The following is a 25429-nucleotide window of genomic DNA, read 5'->3' as shown; positions in this document are numbered from 1 at the left end:
TAACGAGGGACGATTTCTACCGGTCAGACAATTTCAAGGACACCGTTAGCTGTTTTGTTCTGCCTGGAGACCACCTCTGTGAGCGTCGTCGTCCTTGGGATCATAACAGCGCTCCAGCCACCGCCAGGCCCCTTAAGTGCTGCACAAGAGCACTCGCTTACTCACTCCCAACACGGTTTAGAGATGAGCAGAGCATGAATGATTCCCGGACAAAAGCCACAAACTGACTACGGCGCTGTGACGAGGGAGTGCCACTCGCTTGACGTATAGCAGCAGGCCTGACTGAACGCCTCTGGGCGAGACGCTTTGAAAGCCAGCATGTTGCTGACCAATCTGGCTAAGTAGCCACAGTTAAAACAAAATAAAAATAAAGACTCTGGTCAAAGTAGAAGTACTGAAAAAAGTTCCGGGCTGCATCGGCCAGCTCTACATCCTGCTTATGTGAACACAATGAAGCCTTTTAAAAAAGTGCCCTATTTCAAAAAAGAAATACTGACAGAGGCACATTATCACTCACGACTTGCTGACATCACTTGTACAAGCACGCCGGCCATAAAACTAAAACAGAAAAGAAATGTTACTGCTCACGTCGTCAAAAACCTCTTAAGGAGCAGCGTTAGAGAGCCGTGGCCTTGATGAAAAGGAGCAATAAAAGCCTAAAAGGATCACATAGATACAAGCGCCGAATAAAGAATAAAGTGGAACAGGTTATATTGTTCAAAATTGACACTTTTATAACAAGCATGTCGTTTACACTATAAAACAGATTGAAATTGCCTCAATGGCTGTTTATTATTCGACAAAATCTGCCTAGCAACAAATAACCGGGTAAACGAGACTTGACGGAAAACTGTGAGCAATTCAGTTTCTTCAATGCGATCTCGACCATTTCTTAACAGTGAGAGATTAAGAACTGGCACTAACAATACATACTTAAATATGTAAAGAATTAAATCGTTTTTGTTTATTGATTAATTGGCCATCGTGCTGCTCCTTCTGAAGACATACTATACATGAAAAAGATGGTCACAATTACTGAGTCATTCTTTGTAGAGTATAAAGAACATCTTTCTGGGTTGCTCCACCATTTGTATTCAAGAATCTGTTGCTTAAAGATGCCTAACATCACGACATGGATGCTATCTGTTAGCTTGTCTATGGTGTTTTGCATCATTAGTTAGCATTAAGCTAAATGGCATTTGTATGTTAACTATCCATACATCCATAGATTGACACCACACTGCAGGCATTGTATTTTTAACAATCATTTTTATTTTGTTTTGTCAGGGATGGAGCTAACTGATAAACAATTGAAATGCTTATTGATTTCCATCCTGTGGGCAATCAGAATCAGAAACACACCACGGCACTGAAAGACATCCTTTTTTTGTGGCATTGTTGTTAACAAATCTGCACAAGTGAATCTATAAACCAAAATGTGTTGCCAGCAGCCAGCTGCACCCTCAATCGGCCACCAAACCTATTGCGTAATTAGGCAGTTTTACTGTAGCTTAGCAGTGGAAACATCTCCCACCTTGCAGGAGCTAAAATGAGGGAATCATCATCTTGGTCCACATAAAATAACTTATTTGCATGTGTTAATTGGCAAACAGTACTCGGCACTACCAAAGTAAAAAGGCTCCACATATTAACCTAATGCAGATAGGAAAACATGTCCACTGGTGGTTCTGCTCATGCACTTGCTGGTTGCTTAGAAGTCCTTTCGGTCACACATATTAATATATGTACTTACATTTTTTTTATAAAATAAATCTTTTTTTTTCCGACCCGAGTAGTAATAAAAAAAAGAAAGGAAAGAAGTAACAGGTATCTCCATATATACACATCAGGTTTGCTTGGCACGCAACAAGTTCAGGAATGTAAACAACATTTCTTCCCTTCACATTCACTATTGTGCTTTAAGGAACATCTCGGAATATCCAAAAGGCTCGCGTGTGTTTGTTGTGTGTGTCCAGAACGCAGAGAAGGAACTTCACCAGGCACCAATGCAACAAATCCGCAAAGCAAGTCTTGCGTGGGAGGAATTGGGAGGGTTTAGGAAGTAGAATGCTCTACGATCGAGTGCTACGAGTGCTACCTTGAAGTTCCAAAGACCCCAAAAGTCCTATAAATTTGGCGAAACTCCAGAATTTTGGGGTCATTTTTTTGGGCCCCGGATCAAAGGAGCACTGGAATAGGAACAGTCAATGAACCTTCAGTCAAGAAGCAAATCAAGCTCAACGTTCAATAAATCATGTAAAACTTCAGCTAAAATCACATGAGACTTTCACAAAATCATGTGAGACTAACAAAAACCATGTGAGATTTCCGCTAAAGTACCTTGAGGCAAATCACGCGAGATTTCAGCTAAATCACATGATACTCCTGGTAAAATCCCACATTTTCTGCTGAATCACGTGATGCTTCAGCTAATATCTCACGATTGTTCCACCAAAACCACACGAGACTTCTCGCTCAAATCTATTGAGGCAAATTCGGATAGACTAAATCCTGTGAGACCGGCTACATTTCAGTGAGGTTTCCACTAAATGGGACTTCAGCCTTCTAGGAAATAAACTAAACGATTTATTTGTCTTTCACTTTTTGGAATAGTTACCCACCAAAATGCAGTCAACAGATCTGGATGACTTGGCACAAGTGTTGCTTCATGTTTAAAGCCGTTATGCTTTCAATTTGGCAGGGTGTGATACTTCCTGTTTTTGTTGCCATTTCTGTAAACGTTCTGCGAATGATAACTGATTATAACTGATTCCGATCGTGTGCGACTTTGACTTTATCATTCGAGTCCATCTGTTTGACACAAAGGACCACTGAGTGCTTATGCACAACTGCTATGTTAGCTTCTCAGGCTAGACGCTAGCAGCCGCAGACCGGCTAGCCGCGTGTTACGTTTCAACGTTTTTCCCCGAGGTTAGTGGTCGACTTCAAGGTACCACCGTACGTGCCCGATGTTCTCCCGTTCGAGCATGACAAGGACTGCCACTTTTATTACGGGATTTGAGTGTTTTTTTTTTTCTCAGTAGAAATACCTGAAGATCACTAAGCGGCGTCCGGTAGTTTGAAGTCTTGGGTGGAATGTGAAATCATCGTCAATTGTCGTCTTCGCCGTCGTCTGTGAGCTCTGCCTCAGCGGTGGCCTTCTCTGGAATGGCCTCCAAGCTGCGTCGGCTACTTTTGGAGTCGGACGAGCCGCTCGCTGGTCTTCCTTTGCTGAGGTCGCACGTCAGTGCTGCGTAATGGATCTGCTTCAGGTTCTCCTGCACTTCGGCGCGGGCGTGTTTGAGGAGGTCCGCCTGGCCCTGAGAGAACATCAAAGGAAGGTGTGATGCCCCTTCTTGCGTGTTTGGCGAGCCGTTAAGTGAAGCTGTACGATTATTAGATTTTAGTCATTATTTTAGTTTTTTTGGGGCGGGGGGGGGGCCATGACACCACACTAGAGATGAGAACAGTTCCCGATTCTATTTTTAGCAGGGGTCTATTTTGTTAATTTGGGAGCAATTTTGTGGGGAGGAAAATAAAAAATATTTTCTGATTTTCTGTAAAATCAAATCATTTTTTTGTGAGAAAAACATCTTTTTACTGAAGCTTCTGCAGCTTAAAGTGTCTTCATCTGAAGTTCATGTAAGTTAATGCTTTGGAGAAAAAAATAACTTTCTGGGGAAAAACAATTTCAAAGCTTGTTCAAAGCAAAATCCCAAAGGAAAAAAACAAGAGGAACACCTATTTTGAGAGATGTCTTTTTTTTTTTTTTTTTTAATAAGGAGAAAAGAAATCTGTGATTTTATTTCAAGGGCGTATTGTTCTCTGCATTGTGACTCCGGAAAAAAAAAAATCAAATAAAGGAAAAAGAAACTTGTTCTGAATGAAGGCGTCACCTTGAGGATGGTAATGTTCCACGTGAAGCTCTCCACTGCCTTGTGAAGCTTGCGGCCCTTCAGACCTTCCTTCACTGCCAAGTCGTGGAGGTTCTGATGAAACTGCATGGCTGGTAGGAAGACAGACGACAACAACAACGAATTATCATGAGACCGGAAAACAACTCATTTGTTGACATTCAATTGCAAAGCTTTCAAATCAATTCTCAACTACTACTCATAGTCGGAGAACCCTTTTGAGGTCTCTGAGGTTCTATAATTGGGAATTCTACCAAACCACGTGTATTCAGGACAATTCACCCCCCCCCCAAAAAATAAAGGATCAACTGCATGTGTAGCTTTATCTTTGGTGACGCTTATTCCATCATCATCATCATCCAGGTCGTCATTTATTTTTTACCTTAAGCTATTAAGAATGTTAAATATACTCTTAACATCTAAACAAAAGAGTCGTTTAATAGCATCCTGGAACAGACTGTGTATACTGTTCAGATGATTATTTTCTGGATTGTTTTAAGAGATGTGTTTTTATATATTTGTTTTCTTTCATTAAATTTTTCCATCCAACATACCAGGGCTTTGTTGAACATTCATTTTCATTCACTTTCTTGAAAAGGCAATATTGCAACGGAATGCTTTCCAAGAATTGCCTGCAGCCGCCAAGCCTTGTGAATAGCGAAGCTTTTGCTGTTCTGTCCACTGTATATATATAGTCGGTATGTAATTTCATTTTCTACCACTTTAAATCACTTCGTTGAAAAGGCAATATTTCAACCTATTGTTTTTCCAAGTATTGCCAGCACCCACGGGAACCTTTGAGTACGCGACGGAGTGCTAAAATGCACACTGAACAAATGAACATTGGAGGGGAGATGTCCTCTTGCTCAGTGTGTATGTGTGTCGCGTATTAATGGCTCAGACCGTTATTGCTTTTTTACAGCCTCCAGTTGGATGGCGAGGGGGGAGGAGCAGTAAAGATATATATATATATATATATATATATATATATATATATATGCTATAAGAGGCAGTTAAGTCAAAGGAACAAACGTAACGTTGATGTACACAGTCAGGCAGGCAGCAAGGTGATGAAGATGAGAAGGATGGTGTAGGAGGAAGAGGAAGGAGCCTTCGGTGCCATACGCGCGTACGTGCGTGCGTGACGTTTGTTAGCCTCCACGGTTCCGGCTGGTGGGGAAGATGTGCTCGGCACGCAACCTACATACTACCGCTTTCGCCGTCAGCTGGAGTCAACGCTCCTCGTGGGTCCTGTTGGTGCCGTTGCCATGGAAACACGAGAAGAAGCCCCCCCCCCCCACACACACACACACACACACACACACACACACAAGTATAGTGGGGGAAACTGGCATAAACATCGGCAAGGCGTTGAACCCCGCTGAGTGACTGACGTGAAACACTCAATGACGTCACACAAGTGCCGCTGCTGCTTTGCCATACATTTCCATTTCCGGTACAATTACCTCTTTCTGCACTTGATGACTTCAAGGTGCACACACACACCCACACACACACACACACTCATGCGCACACACATATATGTGGGGGGTTGCCTAGCAACACTGGACTGAGTCTGGAAGGCGCACAGCAGGAGGAGGGGAGATCCTTCTTTTCCGAAGGGTGATTGTGCAAGGAGCAAACGTTCAGTTGAACAGGAACTCACCCCACCAGCGGACCCCCCGAAAATTGTTGCACGTCTATCATAAATAGACCCCCAAATAAGTCTCAAGAAGCCATACCCGAAAATGCTCAGGATGTCTGAAATGTTATTTTGAAGCAGCCATTTTAGTGTAACTCGTCTGGATGGAAAGGACATCCTCTTCACCACTACTTTGAGGTCCTTTCCCTGCGGCCAGAGATTTATGGAGTCTCCTTGTACAGGACAAACAGGACCAGAGAGTTCTTTGCCTCTAGAGCAATAAAACTGCTAAATTTGCACCATGCCACAACAAGTATGAGATGGGCATCCACCTGTGGGTCTTTTTTTTCCATCTGTCTGGGTCTCATCTGTATGGAGTACTTGTTTTTTTTTTTTTACATTGATTGTTTTAAAAAGCAACCATTTTATGGTATTTCCAGGAATCCTTTAAAGACCCATGGATTTTTTTCTTTTCTTTAAAGTGATCCCCCAAAACCTCTTTCGCTTAACAGCATGACAGTTGGTAGGTATTTCTAAAATTAGTGGACCCACAAAAACCCTCAAAAAGCCACGCCTGCAAAGACACAGGATATCTGCAATTTGCGATTGAAAACACTGTACTATTTTAAGACAACGTTCAGGGATCCTTCAAAGACGTACTTTGTCAGCTGGTCTTCTGGTTTTATTTATTTATTTTGAAAAAAGCCCCAAGAAAAACGATGTCCGTTCCTTGCAGGAATTAGAAATGTCTCACCATTTTGTGCTATGTGTGCATTTTTTTTTTTATGACAACGGGAGGTCTTGATATTGAGTTCTGTAGGTAGATGAGTTTATGAATAATTAGACGACAACACGGAAATTGCCCAGAGACTAGAGGTCTGTGTTTTGCGGTTTTGGCTCACACTAGAAGAGAAGCACAATGAGTATTTTTGCTGGGAGCTTATTAGAAGCTACTGTGATTTTCAGGGTTTAGCTCTGTTTGCCTTTTGATTTATCAACCCCCCACAGGCCCCGTTTTGTTCCCCCGTGTGTGTGTGTGTGCGCGTGCTTATAACAACCTATGCAAGTCCCTTTATTAAATAACCAAGCTGAAGCCACCAGAAAGGCGAGAAACGTGGACTGCACAAGGTGAATGTTTGATCAGAGCGAACTGGAAGCTGATGGGCCTGGAACACATCCACGCAAGTTAACAGCAATGGAACAAAAACCCAATTTTCAAACCATAATCCTGGTTTGGAGCCCTAATGTTGTCTTTTTACTCTAACCGCTGATTGAAATAAAATACGTCCATGCTTGCTAACCCTAGCTTCAAACCCTTTCATGTAAAACCAACCTATTCTTGAAGCCCCAATTTAAAACCCCAGCCTTTGCTTGAAACCCTAGCCCTGGCTTGAAACCATTATTTCTACACCCTAATCTTTGCTTGGAACCCTAATCCTGTCTTGAAACCCTATTTTGTGAATTTAACCCTAATTTAAAACGAATCCTGCTTTGAAAACCTACTGTGAGAGCCTAACCGTGGCTTGAAACTCTAATTTGAAACCCTATCCATGGCTTAAAACCCTAATTTGAAACCCTAACCATGGTTTAAAACCCTCATTTGAAACTATCATTTACTGAGAGCCAAACCCTGGCTTGAAACACCAAGGTGAAACTATGACCCTGCCTTGAAACCCAAAAGGCCTCTATACTCACTGCACTAGGTTCTCTTGGGCGTCCACAGAGGTGTTAGGCGCTTGGACTAGCGCTCTGAAATCACTCGGCTAACCCCTCTCCTATTGGATGTGCCCACTGACGTAACAGCGACGCTGCTCCTCAGTTGAACATTTTTCAACTTAAAGCACGGCACAGCGATAGGAAGACGTCCAACTTGCACACCCGCGCCCTCACTGCACATACACGATGAACGGGTTCATCGGCGGCGCCCTGTGCCCTGCTGAGTGTTGCATCTCCTGTTGAAAACTCTGCGCAGTTGGGTAACTAGTGGCGCGTTTGAAGTGTCCTGAGGCAATTTTTGTCGTTTGCCCATTTCGCAGAGTAGGTTGAGATAAACTTTGGCTGCCTGGTGACCACGTCACACGCGTGAGGGACGATTGGTGGGCCGGACTAAAATCCACCGCCCTTGCTAAGTTTGACCCTTTTTAAAAACATGTCGCCACCCCCGTCCTCAGTCCCAAAAATGGGTGTCCATCCGGGTTGGAGGGACGGACCCTTCCTGCCCCCGGACGGACTGCCCAGCTTTGGTAGCAAGTCTAAATTATTTATTTCATCATTGGTAGACACGCTAACTCTGGTAGCTGACTGCAAATGTTCATTTTAAAACTGTTGTATTCATATATTAACAATATCTTGAATTGGGAACAGTGATGAATGGCGCTCTCATAAATGTGAAATCGCAATGGCAGTACTGCCTCCTCTAGCAGCCGCTCTTCCAAAGCATGTTTTGCATCACTAGTCACATGTAGCTGAAAATGTCATACAATAGTGGAAGGCATTTATAGAGGGTGGGGGGGAAAATTACTATTTAGACACGTTTATTTTTTTTAACAGTGCGCCGTAGTCATTCTAGTAGTGTGCTGGACTGTCATACTAGCAAGGACACAAGCGTGCTCTAGTAGATTGATTTGGATATCGAGGATATTGACTAAATGCTCCAATGGCATTCCAAAGTGACATCACTGAGTGTTGTGTTTATTTCAAGGGTAGTGCGTCTTCGTTGACCTGATGGATTGTTCACAATTTAAACAGGCGCTACTGCAGGAACCTCCTGTGGATGTAAAGGACAAATCGGCTTTGCCCTGACCCAATGTGTACACAACACAACGCATACACTATAGAGGTCAATGTATGTCGTAACCTTCACTATCTGTTCTTAGCTCATTTTGATTTCACTTTATGGAAACAAATATTGGTTTTTTTTCGTAATGGTTGTGTTTATATTCACACTTCAGGGAGGACTACCGTTTGCTCATAAACGCCTTGACCGCCAAAGAAGCACTTTGTCAACAGGGGTTCGCACATTGTGTGTGCGTGTGTGTTACAATAACAGTTACATCACATCCTGGAGCGCTCGACAAGATGTTAAGCAGCAGCGGAAGAGGAGATCCAAATAACAGCTTGTTTAGCTTTAAATATCCTCAATTATTTTTAGGAGATTGCCGGCCTAGAGATACATGAGCCACAAACGTCGGGCTGGGCTAAAATATCGCTGACTGTTGCTACTTTGTGTAAATGAACCGATGTCGACAAGATGTGGAAATTTATGCCAGAGCAGATGAGTGGCAAATTAAAGCAGACATTCACCGCAGCGAGTCTAGTCAAGTAAATTCAACAGCAGACTAGTGTTATATTGTTTTAACAAACCAGGTCAAAATCTGAAGTAAAATTGACAATGAATTCTGTTTGGACTAAAATTTAAAGGAAATATTTAAAAGCGGGGATAAAAACAAATTAGGATGAGAATGACAAGATTGGGTTTGAAGCCAATGTCAGAATTTCAAGTCAAGGTTATTTATATTAATGAATTAGGGATTGAAGCAAATGTCAGGGTAGAGAAGCCGGTTTGGGCTTTCAAGACAAGGTTATGTTTTCAAATTAGGGTTAGGGTTTTGAATTAGGGGTTCAAGCCATGGTTAGGGTTTCAAATTAGGGTTGGAAATCAAGGTTAGCGTTTCACAAGGGTTAGGATCAGAGCTGGGCATTTTACTAAAATTTCCCGGTCCGTTTATCGCCTTCTGTCTGTCAGCCAGGATACCCTTCCGACGTCCAGGACCAAATAGTAATCGCCTATAGGCCGGTCTGCCTATAATTTTAAATGGGCTTCCGTCAATCCAGTTCGACTAGAAACTAACCCCCCGATATTTGAAACTAAAGACTCACTGTGGCATGGAAGCCTCACCGCGGTCTGACTAAATACGTCTCCTTTTAGGACCCAGAAGCAGTCAAAAAGCCTCGGCTGCGGCCAGTGGGAAACGGAAACCTCGCCGCGGCCATTGAAGCCTAACCGCGAAAATAGAAGATAAACGATTACATAGACTGAAAAAAATGGGCTTCCGACTATGCTTAGTCCGTCTATTTTTTGGAAGTGATAAAAATGTGAATTTCTCCCTGCTGAGCACATTGCGGGCAAGTCACTGGAGTACATTATCATCGCACAATCCACAAAGACAGAGGAGTTAATAACAGACAAACTTTTCAACAGCACAGCATCAGTTCGCCATGGAAAAGTGTGTCATGAAAAAAAAAACACGATCACACAGGCCACTGTAGCTAAAGCTAATTGTGCTCATGCAAATGTGGCGCAATGGCCTCTGCTTACCGGCTTTTTGAGTTTGGAGGATCCTCTCGTAGACCCCGTCAGAGTTCTCCAGGAGAGTTTTGCTGGTCTGGATCACCTGGCAGCAAAACACACACACATACACACACACGTCCACATTAGTCTAACGAGCTACGAGGTCGCGCTGCGGTTTTCAGGGAGCTTCGGCGCAAGGGAGGTCTCGCCGAAAAAGACAGCAGCCACTATTACAGGAAGGCCTGCGTGGGCGAGGTCGCGCTCGCAAAAGCCCAAAATTAGAGGGAAAGCAGACAGGAGGACTTTTCTATTAAAAGCCTCGCGTCTGGAGGGCTAAAATGTAGACGCGACAGGCTTTGAAAAGAGAAAATGTGGCTCTTGAGGTAATTTTAGCAAGTCAAACATCAGGGTGAGTCATAGCAAGACGCTAAGTTTAGCTGTGATGCTGTTAAATGGAGAGCACAGACTGGGGGGACCTGCAGACAAGTTGCTCAAAAGAAGGGGGCTGTTCAGTTTTTGGGAAACTCCACACATTCCAGCTAAAGTGATTAGTAAACGCAAAGTAACAACAGTCTGATGTGTAATTTACTTTACTAGAAAACTTGCTGCAGTGAAAATTCTATAATTATGTAAAAGCCTTTGACAATAATCAGCTAAATCCACACGGTTACATTTCTTAAGTTGTCTGCACTTGTTTTATTAACACAAAATGACTAGTCCAACATTGAATTAACTGAACTTGAGCAGTACAAATAACAGTCCTTTTGTTGTCAAATTATCTGCTGAAAAATAAGGTTAATTTTTCGCAGCTGTCACTGCACTCTGTTTATTAACACAAGGTAACAACAGTCCGACGTTAATTTGATCGGGACTCACTGCAGTGAAAAAAAAACAAAAACATATCTGTTCAAAACATAAGGTTCATTTTCCAAGGTGGTCAGGTGGTTTAATTATACTAAGTAATGACAGTTTCATATCATATTTACTTAAACTCACTGCTGTGAAAATACACCTTTACCATTGTTAATATCTCAATAATCTATTCAAAACAATGTTAATTTTCCAAGGTTGTTTGCACTTGGTTTATCAACACAAACTAATATCCTGTCAAATTGACCCTGACTCCAGTAAAAATACTAGTACATAAACTTACCGTCAATCATGTTGTTCATTTTCAAGGGTTGCCGACAGCTTGTGAATACAAAGTAATGCAAGCCCGTTGCTCAGTTTCGAATAACAGACTCGCCGGAGCGAATATAAACCTTTGCTAATCATCTGCTTGAAAACATAACGTTTATTTTCAAGAGTGTGTTCAATTGTTTTATCAACACAAAGTTCACCAGCTTCTTTAAAGCCCTCTGAACACACAGCACAGTGGAGCTTGTTTTTTTTTTTTTTAAGTGACGATTATAATTTTGTCGCAGCACGGCAAAGCCCCGACGGTGCAATCACGGCGACACCGCAGCTGCAGTAACCGTGCTCATTGCTGCGGCGCACGCTGTCATTACCTCCCCCAGGGTGACATCAAATGGCCATGTGATTTATTTTTGAGAGGCTGCTTCATCCTCCAGTGCAGGGCCTTTTTTTCCCCTTAATAGTCTGGGAAGCGTCTGCTTACCTCGCTACACCGAATCCTGCAGGTACTTTTTCTTTGGCTTTTACAGATGAAGTGCAGTAGGACGTCACCATACATACATTATCAATGTTAAAATACATTCATATTGAATTTACTTGACAAGACTCGCTTCAGTGAAAATAAACCTTTCACTTTTCAATGCTGTTTAAAACATGACTATTTTATTGACTAATGTTGTTAACACTTGGTTTATTAACAGAAAGCAACTATAGTCTGATATTGAATGTACTTTACAAGACTTGCTGTCAACTGATGTATGGTTCATTTTGTGCTAAACTATGATCGCACTGTTTTGAATTTGAGGGAGAAAAACACATTTTAGTTTTCAAATTAAGAAGGATTTGTTGAATGCGCGGAAAAAAAAAAAAAACTTTCATTCAATACCTACAACAAGGTTATGAATCACTGCTTTAGAGATTCGGGTGTCGTTCTAAGCACACATTCCATCATGTTCATATGAACATATAAACGTATATGTACTTGTACATCTGAGTTGTAGACTCATTTGCATCCCCCTTTGCACCTTTTGTCCTCATGGAGGTTTCTTTTGATGCAAAGTACAAGACTCATGGGTCAGCCACAGATTCTCCTGCCGCCAATTAGGAACCGGAACGGTTAGTTCCCGTTGTGGCTGACAGTCACACACAGCCCAGTGTTCCTAATGATCCCCACATTATTTACAGCGCTCCTTATTTTCATTGGGTTGGTAGCACCTATTAGAGCCCCTGCTTTTGATTGGATTGATTGCGATCCACAAATACCTGTCACACACTCAGCCTTCTCTGCTCAACTCAATTGTCCTCTTTCCATCACAAGCAATTAACCCCCACAAGGGTCACCTTAACAAGCCCAAGCGCACATTACATAACATTGCGTCTACATGCCGAATAAAAAGCTAAACAGCCACGGCATTCCCGTGCTGTGCATCTGATTAGCTGCTAAATTATTCAAAGTGGCAACAACTGACAACAACATCCGCTAGTCTAATGTGCCAAGAGGCTCTGGAAGGGAATCAGCCATGCGTAACAAAATAAATAAATAAATTGAGCGACGGGGAAAGCCTAGTGTGTTGCGTAATGCGCCTGTATTGATTTTATTACTTAACAGCAGCAGCGGTGCTATTAGCTCGCCAAGGCCGATGTCCCCATTAAGCGCGGCAAAAATCAAGCTATTGATCCAAACTCAGAGGACGCTGATTATTTTTCCGTGGTGGTGAATGACCACAATGTGGGATAAATACACAAACGCATCCATCTGTACATTTTCTACAGTGCTTTGACTCTTTGGAGTCATGGGGGAACTGGAGACTATCCCAGGTGACTTTTGGCTTGCAAAGTACACCAGTCAACATTCACACCTATGCAGGGCACAGCCAAACATCCATACAATTACTTTAGTATTGGTGGATAATATATGGGGTAGCAGGGATCTATCCCACTGGACCTTTGGCGGGAGAAGAAAGGTACATGCTGGACTGGTTGTCAGTCAATTGCAGGGCACGTAAAATATAGACAATTCACATTCCCAATCCTGGATAATTAGGTCATTCACTGCAGTGGAAGTTTATATTCGGCAACAGGAATCTAACCGTTGACTAACGACGTACAGCATTACATGATATTCTATTATATTACATATATTATATTACAGTATACATATGTCAAGTATGTTTTTCCAGCAGGTAGGTGCGGAAGAGGGTCTCGCCCAATTCACCTGTGTAAATACGTTTTTTTAAAACACTATAAGGACTAAAACATTCCTGTAGATGGCGTTGCATCACTTTGGATTTGAGATCAGCACAGCTTTTGAGTAAAAGATGAAAATTAAGGGGTGAATATCTGCTTGTCGTGTCAATTATGATGGAGCGAAAGCTCAACATGGAAGCCGGACAAATTTAGGTACACAACAGTGAAAATGTAAAAATGTCAATGTATGGTATCAACACACTATTGCAGCACACTAGAATGAGTGTGTCGCCACCGTGAGAAAAGATGATGCAGTTCACAAAGAGATTGACCAATGCCACATTTAAAACAGCCACTGACATTCAACGTAAAGTTACATTAGAGGCAGAAGATGGGCCTACCTTTTAATGCTTGTTAAAACCCCGCGGACACGTCTTACGGTTCCCAATCAATGAAATTATTCTCAATGCGCTGCTTAACAAACTTGACTTTTCCAGGTACTCACCAAGTCATATGTGGTGACCACCTTTTTGAGGACCTCCGGCAGCAAACCTTGCGGCTCCATGACTGGATAGTGGTCAGCCAGGTTGAAGAGTAGAAGGGGGCCGCTGTCCTGTGCACTAAGTCGAGGCGAAAGGGCAAGGATGCACTGCTTGAGATTGGCCACTGCCGAAAGGCCACACAGTTCTTTAAAGGACACGATGGCATTCTGCAGTGGGGGACGACAAATCAGGAAATGATTACTTTCAGTGTCATGTTTTGTAATGTCTGGCCACTTTGCCGAGTAGAGAGTCTGGAAGAAGTTGCAATGTGGCACAAAAATGACATCCTCCAATTCTACGCCACCGAACGAATCCAGACCTACAGTACCGCTGGCGATAATGTGAAACAAAGCGGGTACATGTGCCGACTACGTCAGGCACAATTCCTGATTCAGGAATGTTAAAGATCCTGTCGATTGTGCGGAAAACCTTGCTACATCTCCCCACCACCCCAACCCCCCGCCGCAGCTCTGATTGTCATCAATGTAACGAAAGCCTGGTCAGACAGCGTTTAGTGTTCCTCTAATAATTGAGTCTTGGAGTATTTTGATAAAAGGATGTCACAGTTATGAATACACTTGGGTAATGTGAATTCTTTAATATTTCAACCTTAGCCATTGTGCAACCCTTTTACGGATTTGGTGGAAACCAGTTGGTCGATTTTGCCAAACTTAGCTATTAAACTGAGCGAATGGTGATGAAAAAAATTTACCGCCCTAGATTTTGAGGAGCTGCATGAACAAATTGAAGAGACATTTTGTTCAACAAGTGTCTGACCTGCATGTTTTCTCTGAGGTCCGTGGCCTCCCTCAGCGGCAGTGTGGCCGTCTTGAAGACATCGTCCAGCGCCTTGATGAGCAGCACCCTCATGCTGGCGTACTCCCTGCTCTTTTTGCCCTTGCGGACTGACAGGCCCCTCTTGTGGGGCTTGCCGCCGCCCCTCCGGTTGGTGATGGCTACGTGGACAAAGAGCAGGGTGTGCGGCAGAACCTCGCCGGTGAGCGACTGCAGCGGGATGTGGCGAAAGCCCGGTTGCAGGCACTCGAAGGGGATGGTGTACTGGCCAATGAACTCATCGCCTATGTAGTCATCATCTAGCACCACGAAGCGCACCATAGCGAGCTCGGGCAGGTTGATCTGGAACTCGAAGCTTTCGTCAAACAGCGGGTTGTCCCCGTTCTGATTGACCGTCTTAGTCCTTTGCTCGGCACAGTCGGCGGGAATGCCATGGATTTCCACGTACACGTAAGGATCCACGACATCCCCTTTGGCACCTGAGCCTTTTGGCTTGGGAAAGTTCTGTCCGCTGATGATCTTAATGTGCAACAGTTGCGGAGAGACGCCAGGCACTGAATCTTTTGTGTTAGCGCTGAAATACGACACCTGCTCGCGCATAATCGCCGGCCGCAGGACGTAACCGCAGTTCCCATTCTGGCGGAACCAGCCAATGTTCAAATCCATCATCAGACCAGGAGTCTGGTAGTTCATTGCCACGATCTGGCAACCGCACTTCCAGAAGTCCTGCGGGTTCATGTTGCTGGAGTCGATCCGCATGGGACTGGGGTAAACCCGCGCCAGAAACTTCTTGTTGTAGTTAACAAATTCCCCGGGAAAGTCGCTTGCACAGCGGCCAGCAAAGACCTCATTGAACGAGCACAGCTCCCAATGTTTCTGACCCTGAAATGACGTTGGGAAGTCCTTGAACTCAACGGACTTGCACAACGTAACCAGGTCGGAAAGGTCCTTTGACAGTTGGAACTTCTTCGTCACAACTGTCTGTTGCTCTGGCGAGTCAATGCTCATTCTCTGAGACATTTCAGCCCCCTCGTCTTCATCCGTCACCTCCCCCTCGGTGGCAGTGCAGTTGGTGCTGAGTTTCTTACCCTTCAGCAAGATCTTTCCCTTCAAATCCGAGGGGGACGGGAGGTAGCAGGCATCGGGTTTAGGGGGATCCAGGCTGATCTTATCGCCCAGGATCTTCTTGAGGTGCTGAAACATGACCTTCTGCTGCTTCAAAGAACAGTGGTTCTCCAAACACAGGATCAGCGGGAACTCTGACGCCACAAAGGCGTACTTGTTAACCACGTCGATGACGCTGCGGAAGACGATCTGTGAGGTCATGGTGTGGCCAGTGTAAATCACAGGTTCATTTTCGGGTCCATCCCAAACATCCAACTCCACACTGCGACAACCCATTTTGAGGGCACGGATGTACCCCGTCACGTCAGAGGGACCCCTGAACTGATCTTCTATAAGGTAAGTGTTGTGAGAGGCATTGATGTAGTAGTGAGACAATGGCTGGTTCATGTCTTGGCACACAGTTTTGTGCTCTGGGTCAAATATGTGGCACTCCGGCGACAGAAGATAGTTAGTGAAGCCGTCCAGAGAGAGCCAGCCTCTGAGCCGACCCTCTTTGGATGGCTCGTACTTCTGGATGACTTCCACGCTGGTGTCCTCGCTGACTTGTGCCATTCCTTGCTCGGCCTCCAGGAATATCATCAAGTCCTTGGTGTCCAAAAACTCCTTGTTGCTGGAGAACTGGACAAAGAGAAAATAGATTTCCGGCCTCGTGCAGAGGTCGTGAAAGACTTCGATGAACTCATCTCTCGTCACCTGAGAGCCGACCTTATCCTTTACTTTGTGAAGCTCCTTGAACTTCAGCTCAATTTTCACATTTTTAAGTCCCTGGTTCAACTTTTTGACCAGCTGCACAGCAGCACATATTGTTATCTGGTGACTATTGTTGTCATCCACTTCGCTGAAAAGTTCACCAAGCCAGGATGAACGCATGTTATTCTGACTGCTTTCGATCATGTTCAGCGTATGTTTCCCGTAGGAGATCAGGTACCTTAGGCCAGTAATCCAGGTGTTGGCCACATCTGCAGTGTTGGCCACCAAGTCCAAGGACTCGTAGTTCTCCCCAAAGATAATGGAGAACGCGCAGTCTTCCGAGATCTGATCATACGTTCCGTTGGTTCTAAAAGTGTCCGTGTTCTTCCCCGTGCGAACCTCCTTGATGGACTTGACGTCAATTTTGGCCTTGTCAGACTCCTTTTTGGATGGTTCCCACCGCAGGGACTGCATGTCAGCGTCCAGCAGAAAGTAGCGGTGATAAACCCGAGAGTTGGAGCGCACCTTCTTCAGCTCCGAACCGTCGACCATGGCGGTGATGCAGTCGCTGGCGCTGCTCATCTTCTTCTCGGTGGGCATGCTGCTGAATGACACAGTCTTCTTCCTCTCCTTCCGCTGTTTCGAAGAATCCTGTGAATTTAACAAAAATACTTCAAGGGGACATAATACGGAAAAATGACTTCTTAATGTCCTATATACAAACAGTCGGGTCTCAAGTGTAAAACTAACCAAGTAAATATTTGATAACTTGTCTATTTTTGAAATTGTGTCTATGAGCAAGTCATAATGAATTTTGATTAGTTGTGGGGGCAGTTATTATGTAAATCAGACTGATTGTAAAGTCACGATTCGGCTAATTTACATACTAACCTCCCCCACAGTGAGTTTGTCTACCCATGACTTGGTAGCTAGGCTGTCTGGTGATACAGAGCTACTCAAACCTCGGCCAAATTACACAGTGTGAATCACTTTCATGTCAGAGCCAAAGGTAAGCAGAGCTGCACTGAGTTTTGTCAGATGCACAGGTTAGCCTCCGATGAGTTGCTAATACTTGGTTGCTCCATGAAATTATCAATGTGGGAGTGAGAGGGATGGGGTAGGTATTTTTGTTGGTGATGCATCCGCTACATGCGCCAAACACATGGACCCACTACACTAAATGTAATCTGGTGTCTCAGTGATGAAGCACCGCCTTCACAAGAGAAAATATAATCCATGTTGTCTTTGTAGGGGCTGGCATGTGCTTCATCGTTTGCAATTACTTTTGTAGATTTGCGCGGCCACTCAACTAACACCACGCTTAGTTGTCGTGGTAACAAAATCTGTATATGGGGCGGGGTTAGGGAGGGCTCACTTGCATGATATAGGACAGCCCCCTCAAGACTGGCTAATTTCACATCAAGGCGAGAAATAGGGTGCTATAATTCTTGATCCTTTGGGTGTTTTGAAGAAAAAAAAATACAAAATCCACAGACCATCTATTCGGTTACCTTGGAACATTTCTTGTGAAAAAAAGCATAACATGTCTCCTTTAAGGCATGAAATCACATCCAAAACCGCCGGTATCTTGGTTGCCTCCTGAACTGTGAACATATTTTGCACTTCTGACTTTAGCGGTGGACTACAAGTACCTGTCACTCTACATTAGTGAGAAGTTCCCTTCCGGAGAGAAAAGTTGCCCGCACGAATCGACTCAAATTCTCCAGGCAGCGTTGACATTTTCAATGAACCCAGTTTCTTTTTCTCCTCTTTTTTTTTTTTTTATTTCCCCATCGTCGCTGCGGCGGCACCAGGTTCAACATGGGGGCAAACTTTTATGTTGTGGACTTTCCAGAGTTCAGGCAAAGTCAAAATTGTTTGTCATGTGAGGAACTAATCGTACCCATTAGTCGGTTTATATTGCCATCATGTTAAGATTTCATGAAAAGGCTCATAATCTCTTTAGTCTGATATAGTCAAATCTTCTTTGCTTCTTTGATACAAAGTGTTTGATGGTATTTTACCACAATTTACAACAGCAAAAACAAACCAACCCTGCCCTGCCCCCAATTATTTGTTTTAAATACAAAAATATAAAAAGAAAACAAAGGTTTTCTAATATTTGTTCTTAACCTAACTTCATGTGTCAATTAGACTCCAAACGTAATGTTAGCAAGTTTGCGTAAACATTCTTGGCATATAAATCATGTATGAAACACTAATATGTCAAATTCTATTATGCGTTTTAAAAAAGGAGAAAAAATATGACAATGTAAATTGTCCCTGTGGCATGTTAAGTCCCTGTCAGTTCAAGTGTTAGTTAAGGCTGTAACACCATCACTAACGTCGGATATTTAACTCGATATAATATCCTGGATAAACTACTTTTCATCAATTTATGTAGTACAACACTGTATGCCAAATTGGAAGTTGTCTTCTTTAATTTCCCAATACAAAATATCACATAAAAAAAATTGTGTGGGTGAAAATCACCCGACATCAGTGTTCTAATGTTAAGGCTCCATAGACTGTAAATGATGATGGCACCTATGTATGAATCCATTTGGATTTTATTCTGAGAAATGAAGAAATTTAGCCCGACACATTTTACAAACAAGAATCTTACTCTGTTAAAACCGTAAACTGGCTCAATCAAAACATGTTGAACAAATGATAAAAGACTCTAGACATGGTCGACTTTCACCTCCTTTTGGGAAAGCACTGTTCAAACATGCCGTAGAAATATCTGAACAATGTGATCCGACTCAAGGAGTCACACTTACCATTTATGATAAATAATAACAAGTCACATTCCGCTTGCTGAGTGTATGAATTCAACAGTTAAATGCATGAGCACACATCATCCTTATGAGCGGGGGAAAGAATGCGAGCGTGTCAACGCCGAGTCAAAGCAGCGGTGTGCTAATGGCTTGTGTCTACTTCCTGTAGATTAACCTCCACTTCCTTAGGTCAGAAGACTTTTTACTTTCCTGTCTCACTGGTCCGCTCTATCATTCGCATCATTCCCCTTAAATTTCAAATGAAATTTACTTAAGGCTATTTGAGCAATCCAGGAAACGAGAGGGTGAGGCGAGCAACACTTGTGTAACTCAGTTACACTCCAGCTGACGCAAGAATAAGCAATGTGCACACACACACACACACACACACAGTGACACACATCAGCAACGGTTGGAAGAGCATCTCCGACATGCCAGCGGTTCCAGCACCTGGACTAAGTTCGCGCAAAGGAAGTGACAACGATGCGCTCTCTCAAGGGTTGGAAATAAATTGAGAAAATAACGTGACTTCTTGTGCTGAATAAACAAAACACCTGTGTCTTCTCAGAGCCAGGATGTGACAGTCACATGAGATGGGACAAGAGTCAGCTGTGTGACTGGCTTGTGAATGCTCAATGTGGATGTCTTTCAACGACATCAGCATGGCCACTCATGAATGGACAAAGGGGGACACAATGAAACCAGATGGGAGCTACTAGGGATGATTTGTTTCCCTTGGTAGACAACAAGGGAAATGACCGATTCAAATCCCTCGAAAGAAAAAAGATCTTAAATTAGACACACCGCAGAGAAGAGTGTTAACAGCACTGACCAGGAAAAAAAAGTGGATGCTACTTCATCTACCAACTTTCTTATGCCTACATGGTTGAACTATGGCTGTCATTATTGAATATTTTTAGAACCAATTATTCCACTGATTATTCAAATGTCATCTTGCATTAAAGTACATTAGAAAAGGGGAAAAGAAATCTGGAAAACAAACACTAACAATATATTTCTGCAATTCAGGACTACATAGTTTTCAGTCTTTGCACATGTTTTCAGCAGTACCTTTACACATTTATTATATATTGAGAAACAACTCGCTGAATTCACTTTACAGGGTATTTATTATGTTGTTCTGTGAAATGGATAAAAAAAAAAAAAAAATGCAAAGGCGGCTATCATCAAAATTAAACACCTGCTAATTTGCAAATGCTTTACGCTGGCAGCCAGATGGATCAGTTCTGTTTTTATATCGTAAGAGTAAATACGCCACAGGGTTGGTAAACACTTTGGGCTGTTTCTTGAACACTCTTAAAGTGTAAAACTGCAATTCAGAAACCACACCGCTATTGTTGTAGAATTGATAGTACTGTACAATGTTTGGGTTGTGCTCACCACATCCTCTATCATCACCTAACAGAGTGAAATAAAAGTGAAAGTTCCTTTAACCCTCAGACTTTGTTCGATTTTACTACCCTTTTCAGCATACTGTAAATTTTAAGATGTCACATTTTTTGCTTCTTTTACCGGCAACGTTATTAACTAGACACATTGGCAGGGCGGGTTTATTATGTTCTCTCAATGCTTTTGTGGGTTTTCACCAGGTACTGCCGCTTCCTCCCACATTCCAAAAATGTGCATGGTAGATTACTTCAAAACTCTAGACCAGGGGTCACCAAGTCCGGTCCTCGAGGGCACCTATCCTGCATGTTTTCCACCTCTCCCTGCTGCAACACACCTGATTCACATGATCAGCTCATCAGAAGGCTGATAACGAATTCTGTGTATTACATGAAATTGTTTACTTGTGCAAAAATGATTTTGAAAAGCTTTTTATTATGTGGTTAAAAAAAAAAAAAGTCTGGAATGAAACCTATTTTACACAAATTGTATGATTCACACCAGTAATTGAGAAGGAATTCAAAAATTGAGTTTTCATGTGTTTCAACTGGCCCAAAGTGGCCACGCTTGAGCCCCCCCAAAATATTATTATTAGTAGTAGTAGTGTTGTAGGTGTAAGATATTGATAAATCTAAAAAGTTAAAGTTGCAAACAACAGTATCAGAGAAAAATCCAAAGTTTCATTGCATTTCCACTGACACATCTAAAATGGTTCAAAAGGAAGAAAGGTGGAAACAAATGTCCATCATAGAAATTTAATTAACATTCAGATCAACGAGATGACGATATTGCTTTTAAATGTCTGGAAGCTAAATTGACTTGAGGAGCAAAGAATGTCAGATGAGGGCAATTCAGGCCAGACTGGTTTCCTGCAGTGTAAAGGAAAACAAGAAATATGTCCTGCAGTGTTTGTTTTGGTGTACTGTGGACAATGGCAATCACCCTGATAAATAGTGTGACACTGACGCCTTTCAAGAAAGACAGAAAGTGAATACAGTGTGTAAATGGCAAAATTAAACCCCAAATATAAAAAGGGCTTTTTTTTAAAAAAACATCATAACAGTTAGGTAAAGCATTTGAATGTCAAAACTATTACAAAGTTTTTAATTTCCTACCAGAAGACATACTATTGTTGTTGCACTTTCCTGAAAAGAGAAGATTAATGACAGTTGTTTTACACATTTGAATGAAAGATGGGGAGCTTAAAAATTCCAACCACTGTTTTGGCAAGATAATGTTTAATTGTTAAAATGAATTTTTGCCACATAATGGCTTCTTGGAAAACTCTATGACGTATTTTAGTACAGTGGTGTCTTGAGATACAAGAACTTTTGAGTTGTTCAAGATACAAGCCTGCATAAAAACTAGCGTCTGCTGGTGTTTAAGGTATGTAAAAAGGTTTTATAAATCCATCTGAGTGACCTCTTTCTTTGCAAATATCCCACAGGCTTCTAGCTGTTTAATACGGCACTTAATACGGAACTTCGCACTCAAAGTTCACAAACTAAATATAAAACAAAGACAACCGCAAGTTCCGCTAGCTTAGTGCTAACACACAATGCAAAACACTAGAGACGCGGCTAATGAATAGCATCGATAGTCGAGGTGTTACAACACTTGAATTCACTGCCAAACCTCACAGTTACAATGGATATTTGGCATCTGTAGCCGTCTATGGCAGGCAAAGAGTAAGCCATTAAAAAATTAACATCCCGTTTGAGTAAGGCTGGACGTTAAGTGACTCGTGATGTTTTTCCAGCTACGTTGGGAAAGCAGAGTGCCACAAAACCGCGCCGTGATTTTAAAGCTGATTCACCGCACATACTAATTATCTCCAGTGCTGATTCACAGGGGCTCTCGATGCTGTCGTGTGATTACGGGGCTCTTTTGTTTTCTTTTTGTTTTCAGGCCACTGAGCATCGTGAATATGCAGGGTGAAAACAAAACAAAAAAAAAGAAAGAAAAAGACATTTCAAAGCACAGCGTCAAAGATGTGGAAAATTCTGGACCGAGAGATGTCACAAAGAGTTGAATTGTGGTGGTTGCATAAAAATCATCGCTAAAAGAAGAAGAAATAAAAAAAAAAAGCATGTATTAATACTGCTGATATAGGATCGATATCGGTATTGGACAGTACTCTAGGCTGCAGTATCGGTATTGTATCGGAAGTGGAAAAAGTTGTATCGGAACACCCCTATTAGTACTACAACACTTGTATGCATTTCGAAAATTGCCGCGCTGATCTGATATATCGAGATACATATTGAATCGTTTTTTACAGTATTGACAAGTTCATTCACAAGTATAAAAAATGACAACAAAAAACTCATTACATAATACCCTCTCCAATTTAGCTGTACCATATTAAACAGAATCATAATCCTCCTGAATCAAACCGAATCATTCCACTTTAAAATCCAACAGTGCTTGAATCGTATCGCAACCCAAGGATCAAGATGAGTATCAAATCGGCTTTTGTTGGAGAGATGCACACCCCTACTGTTCATTAACGCGAATCTGTGCATCCAACAAAACTGAACGCAGCTCTGTGAACTCCAGGCGTCACTTAAAAATGGCTCTGGCTCTACATCAAGTCTATCTTTCAAGTCATTAAGTTGAAATACGTGTCCGCTATAAATTGAAATAACATAATTCTGACTTGCAATTTCATCAACATTTTAGAAGGATTACCTCACAGACACAATATGGGTACTAGGGTGAAATTCCCTTGGTTGTTGAATTTCATACTTGTTGTTTTTGTTTTGCGTGTTGGCGTAATAGTGTATTGCACTGTAAAGGTGACATTGGTGGAAGCGGACTCCAGGAAAAATAGCGATGGTGTCTGCCAAAGCTAATGGAGATCCTAATGAATGAAATGAATTGAAATTAAATGGGCGGGCAGGCAGGCGCTAAACACACAACTACATGACACTGCCCTACTTAAGAACCTTCTAATTATGAACATTTGGACATACGTGCACAGACTGCCCTGTTAGCTAAAATTTGGTCTGCAATACGATACTTCCGCTTGTCTCGCGGCGTGCCATCCCAACAGCATCAGTTTGGCAACAAGCATTTGCTTGTGCTCTTGAAAAAGAACAAAGAAGCAAATTTCCCATTCCCGAATTATAGGAATGGTGTCTTTGCCTCAGTTTCAGCCAGGAAAAAACCCCTCTTGTGTTTTTCTGTTATAAAACCCTGGTCCGAATCGCTCTATGTGTGTGCGTGTGCCCAAAGTGGGCATCTCTGGAATGCAACTTTTTCCAAAGTAGACTGCCGCAGAGGGACAGCAATCGCTCTGGCTGGGGGCGGGTACAAAATTAGTTGGAGGCGCCCTTGCAATTTTGAACGCAGGAAAAACCCTGTTATACTCGTCCTTGCCGAGCCAGCTAGCTGGCCCTTAGTGACATCAGCATTTTTCTGTCCTCCGATTGGTGGTCTGAGCAAAATTTTACAGCCAACTTCAACTAGCAAGTCACACCTGTAGCAATCTGCACACATCAATAAATTTAATATTCTGAATCTCTGTATGATGCATTTTATTTAGATTTTTTTTTGTTTTTGCAATATTATTTGAAAAATACTGATTGCAACAGCTCCAGATGAATGTGGCACTGCAATGTGTGCTATAAAATTACATTTTTGTGTAATATTGATTATCAATCTTATAATAAGTTTACTAAGTGGTGGATTCATTCAGGTAAGTCACAACTGAAGGCCCAAGTATAAATGTATGGCCCATTACTGCTAAAATGTCATTTTTATGAGTCTTGTGGCAACCGTAGAGCAAAACTTAGCATTACCACCTAGTGGAAAATTCTGCAGGAGGTTTCAACATCCGAACAGCTTCACTCCTGTATGCTGTCATCATCTTTGCTAATTGTTAGGCAAGATTAAATGACTAATATTTGCAAAATAGTCGAGGTACACAGTGTACTAGTGTAAAGAGATCATTTGAGGTAATGGGCGTGTGTTGGAAAGTCATCAGTGGAAATGATGGGGAAAAAATGTTTTATGGAGCTCCATGGGGCTCAGGTGGAGGCTGACTTCCATATTTCCACCCACCTTGATGATGCTGCTCCTGCGGGGCATGTCTGCCTTGTTGTCGGGCTCGACGGAGGCTTCCACGCTGCCACCACCTTGGCCGACCATATTGTCTTCACACATGCCACAGTCGCCGTTCGACACCGAGCCCTCACCGGGCGTCTTCGCCGCAGCCTGCACGCCCACCTCGGCCGCCGTGTGATCCAGCAGGCTGGCCCCGTCCTCCTCTAACTCCGCCATGAGCGCGCAGACACACACTCAAACAGTTCCGAAAAACCTCTTGGTTCGGATTTAATCCAATTTCCTGGTTGGGAACATCGGCGCGGGGTGCTGCTGGTTCTCGATCATCCGCCGCCGGCTGCTCGGAGGTGCCGCGCGGATAGAAGGGGAGGCGTGTGCGCGGTGAGAGGGCGGCGGAACCACTGGTGGTGTTTGTACACGACACCGTGACATCGGACCGAGCTGGTAGCGAGCAATTTAGCCAAAATGCACGACAGACGGGTGGAAAAGTGTCGCTTTTAATGGCTAAATCCCCGCAGTCCGACTCACCGGGGGAGCTCCAGTTCGTCGTCGGCGGCGTAGCGCTCCATTTGTGGGTGGGGGGGGGGAAGCGTCTGCGGGAGGCGGTGGTGAGTTAACAGCTGCTCCGGCTAGTAAGCGCCACTTAGCTACCTAGCCAGACAGCTAGGGAGTCAGCTAACTTACTTGACAACTTTTCGCGCTTGAAAAGAAGCCCCCTCCAAAAACAAGGGAGACCACCACTACCACCATTGGAGGTGGGGGTGCTTTACTCGACTCGGTATCCGAGAAACGTGCACGCTGCAGTTGGACGTTCAAACCGCAACTGCCACAATTCATACGTCCACGCGCACGCAAGT

General features: G+C 43.1%; 1 protein-coding gene across 1 annotated transcript; it reads right to left on the bottom strand.

Moving 5' to 3' along the window:
• Window positions 1-1249: 1249 nt before the first annotated feature.
• Window positions 1250-25429, bottom strand: plcl2 (phospholipase C like 2). Its single transcript, XM_086038162.1, has 6 exons — window positions 24573-25429; window positions 14488-16971; window positions 13674-13877; window positions 9875-9950; window positions 3897-4006; window positions 1250-3320 (listed from the first exon to the last, which is right to left on the bottom strand). The coding sequence occupies exons 1-6, from the start codon at window positions 24789-24791 to the stop codon at window positions 3111-3113; spliced, it is 3303 nt and encodes a 1100-aa protein (XP_085894288.1). The 5' UTR covers window positions 24792-25429; the 3' UTR covers window positions 1250-3110.

This window comes from Filicampus tigris, chromosome 8, assembly GCF_054856515.1.
Source record: "Filicampus tigris isolate MCC_2025a chromosome 8, RoL_Ftig_1.0, whole genome shotgun sequence".
In the NCBI taxonomy this organism is placed as follows: Eukaryota; Metazoa; Chordata; class Actinopteri; order Syngnathiformes; family Syngnathidae; genus Filicampus; species Filicampus tigris.
Note: the sequence above shows the minus strand (reverse complement) of the source record. Positions and strands in the feature narration are given on the sequence as shown.

Excerpts from the sequence above, each read along its gene's own strand:
- plcl2 (XM_086038162.1), bottom strand. The coding sequence starts at position 24,791 with ATGGCGGAGTTAGAGGAGGACGGGGCCAGCCTGCTGGATCACACGGCG. Across the intron at positions 9,951-13,673 it reads TGGTCACCACATATGACTTG|GTGATCCAGACCAGCAAAAC; the intron begins GTGAGTACCTGG and ends TTTTGCTGCCAG. Across the intron at positions 4,007-9,874 it reads CCTCCAAACTCAAAAAGCCG|CCATGCAGTTTCATCAGAAC; the intron begins GTAAGCAGAGGC and ends TCTTCCTACCAG.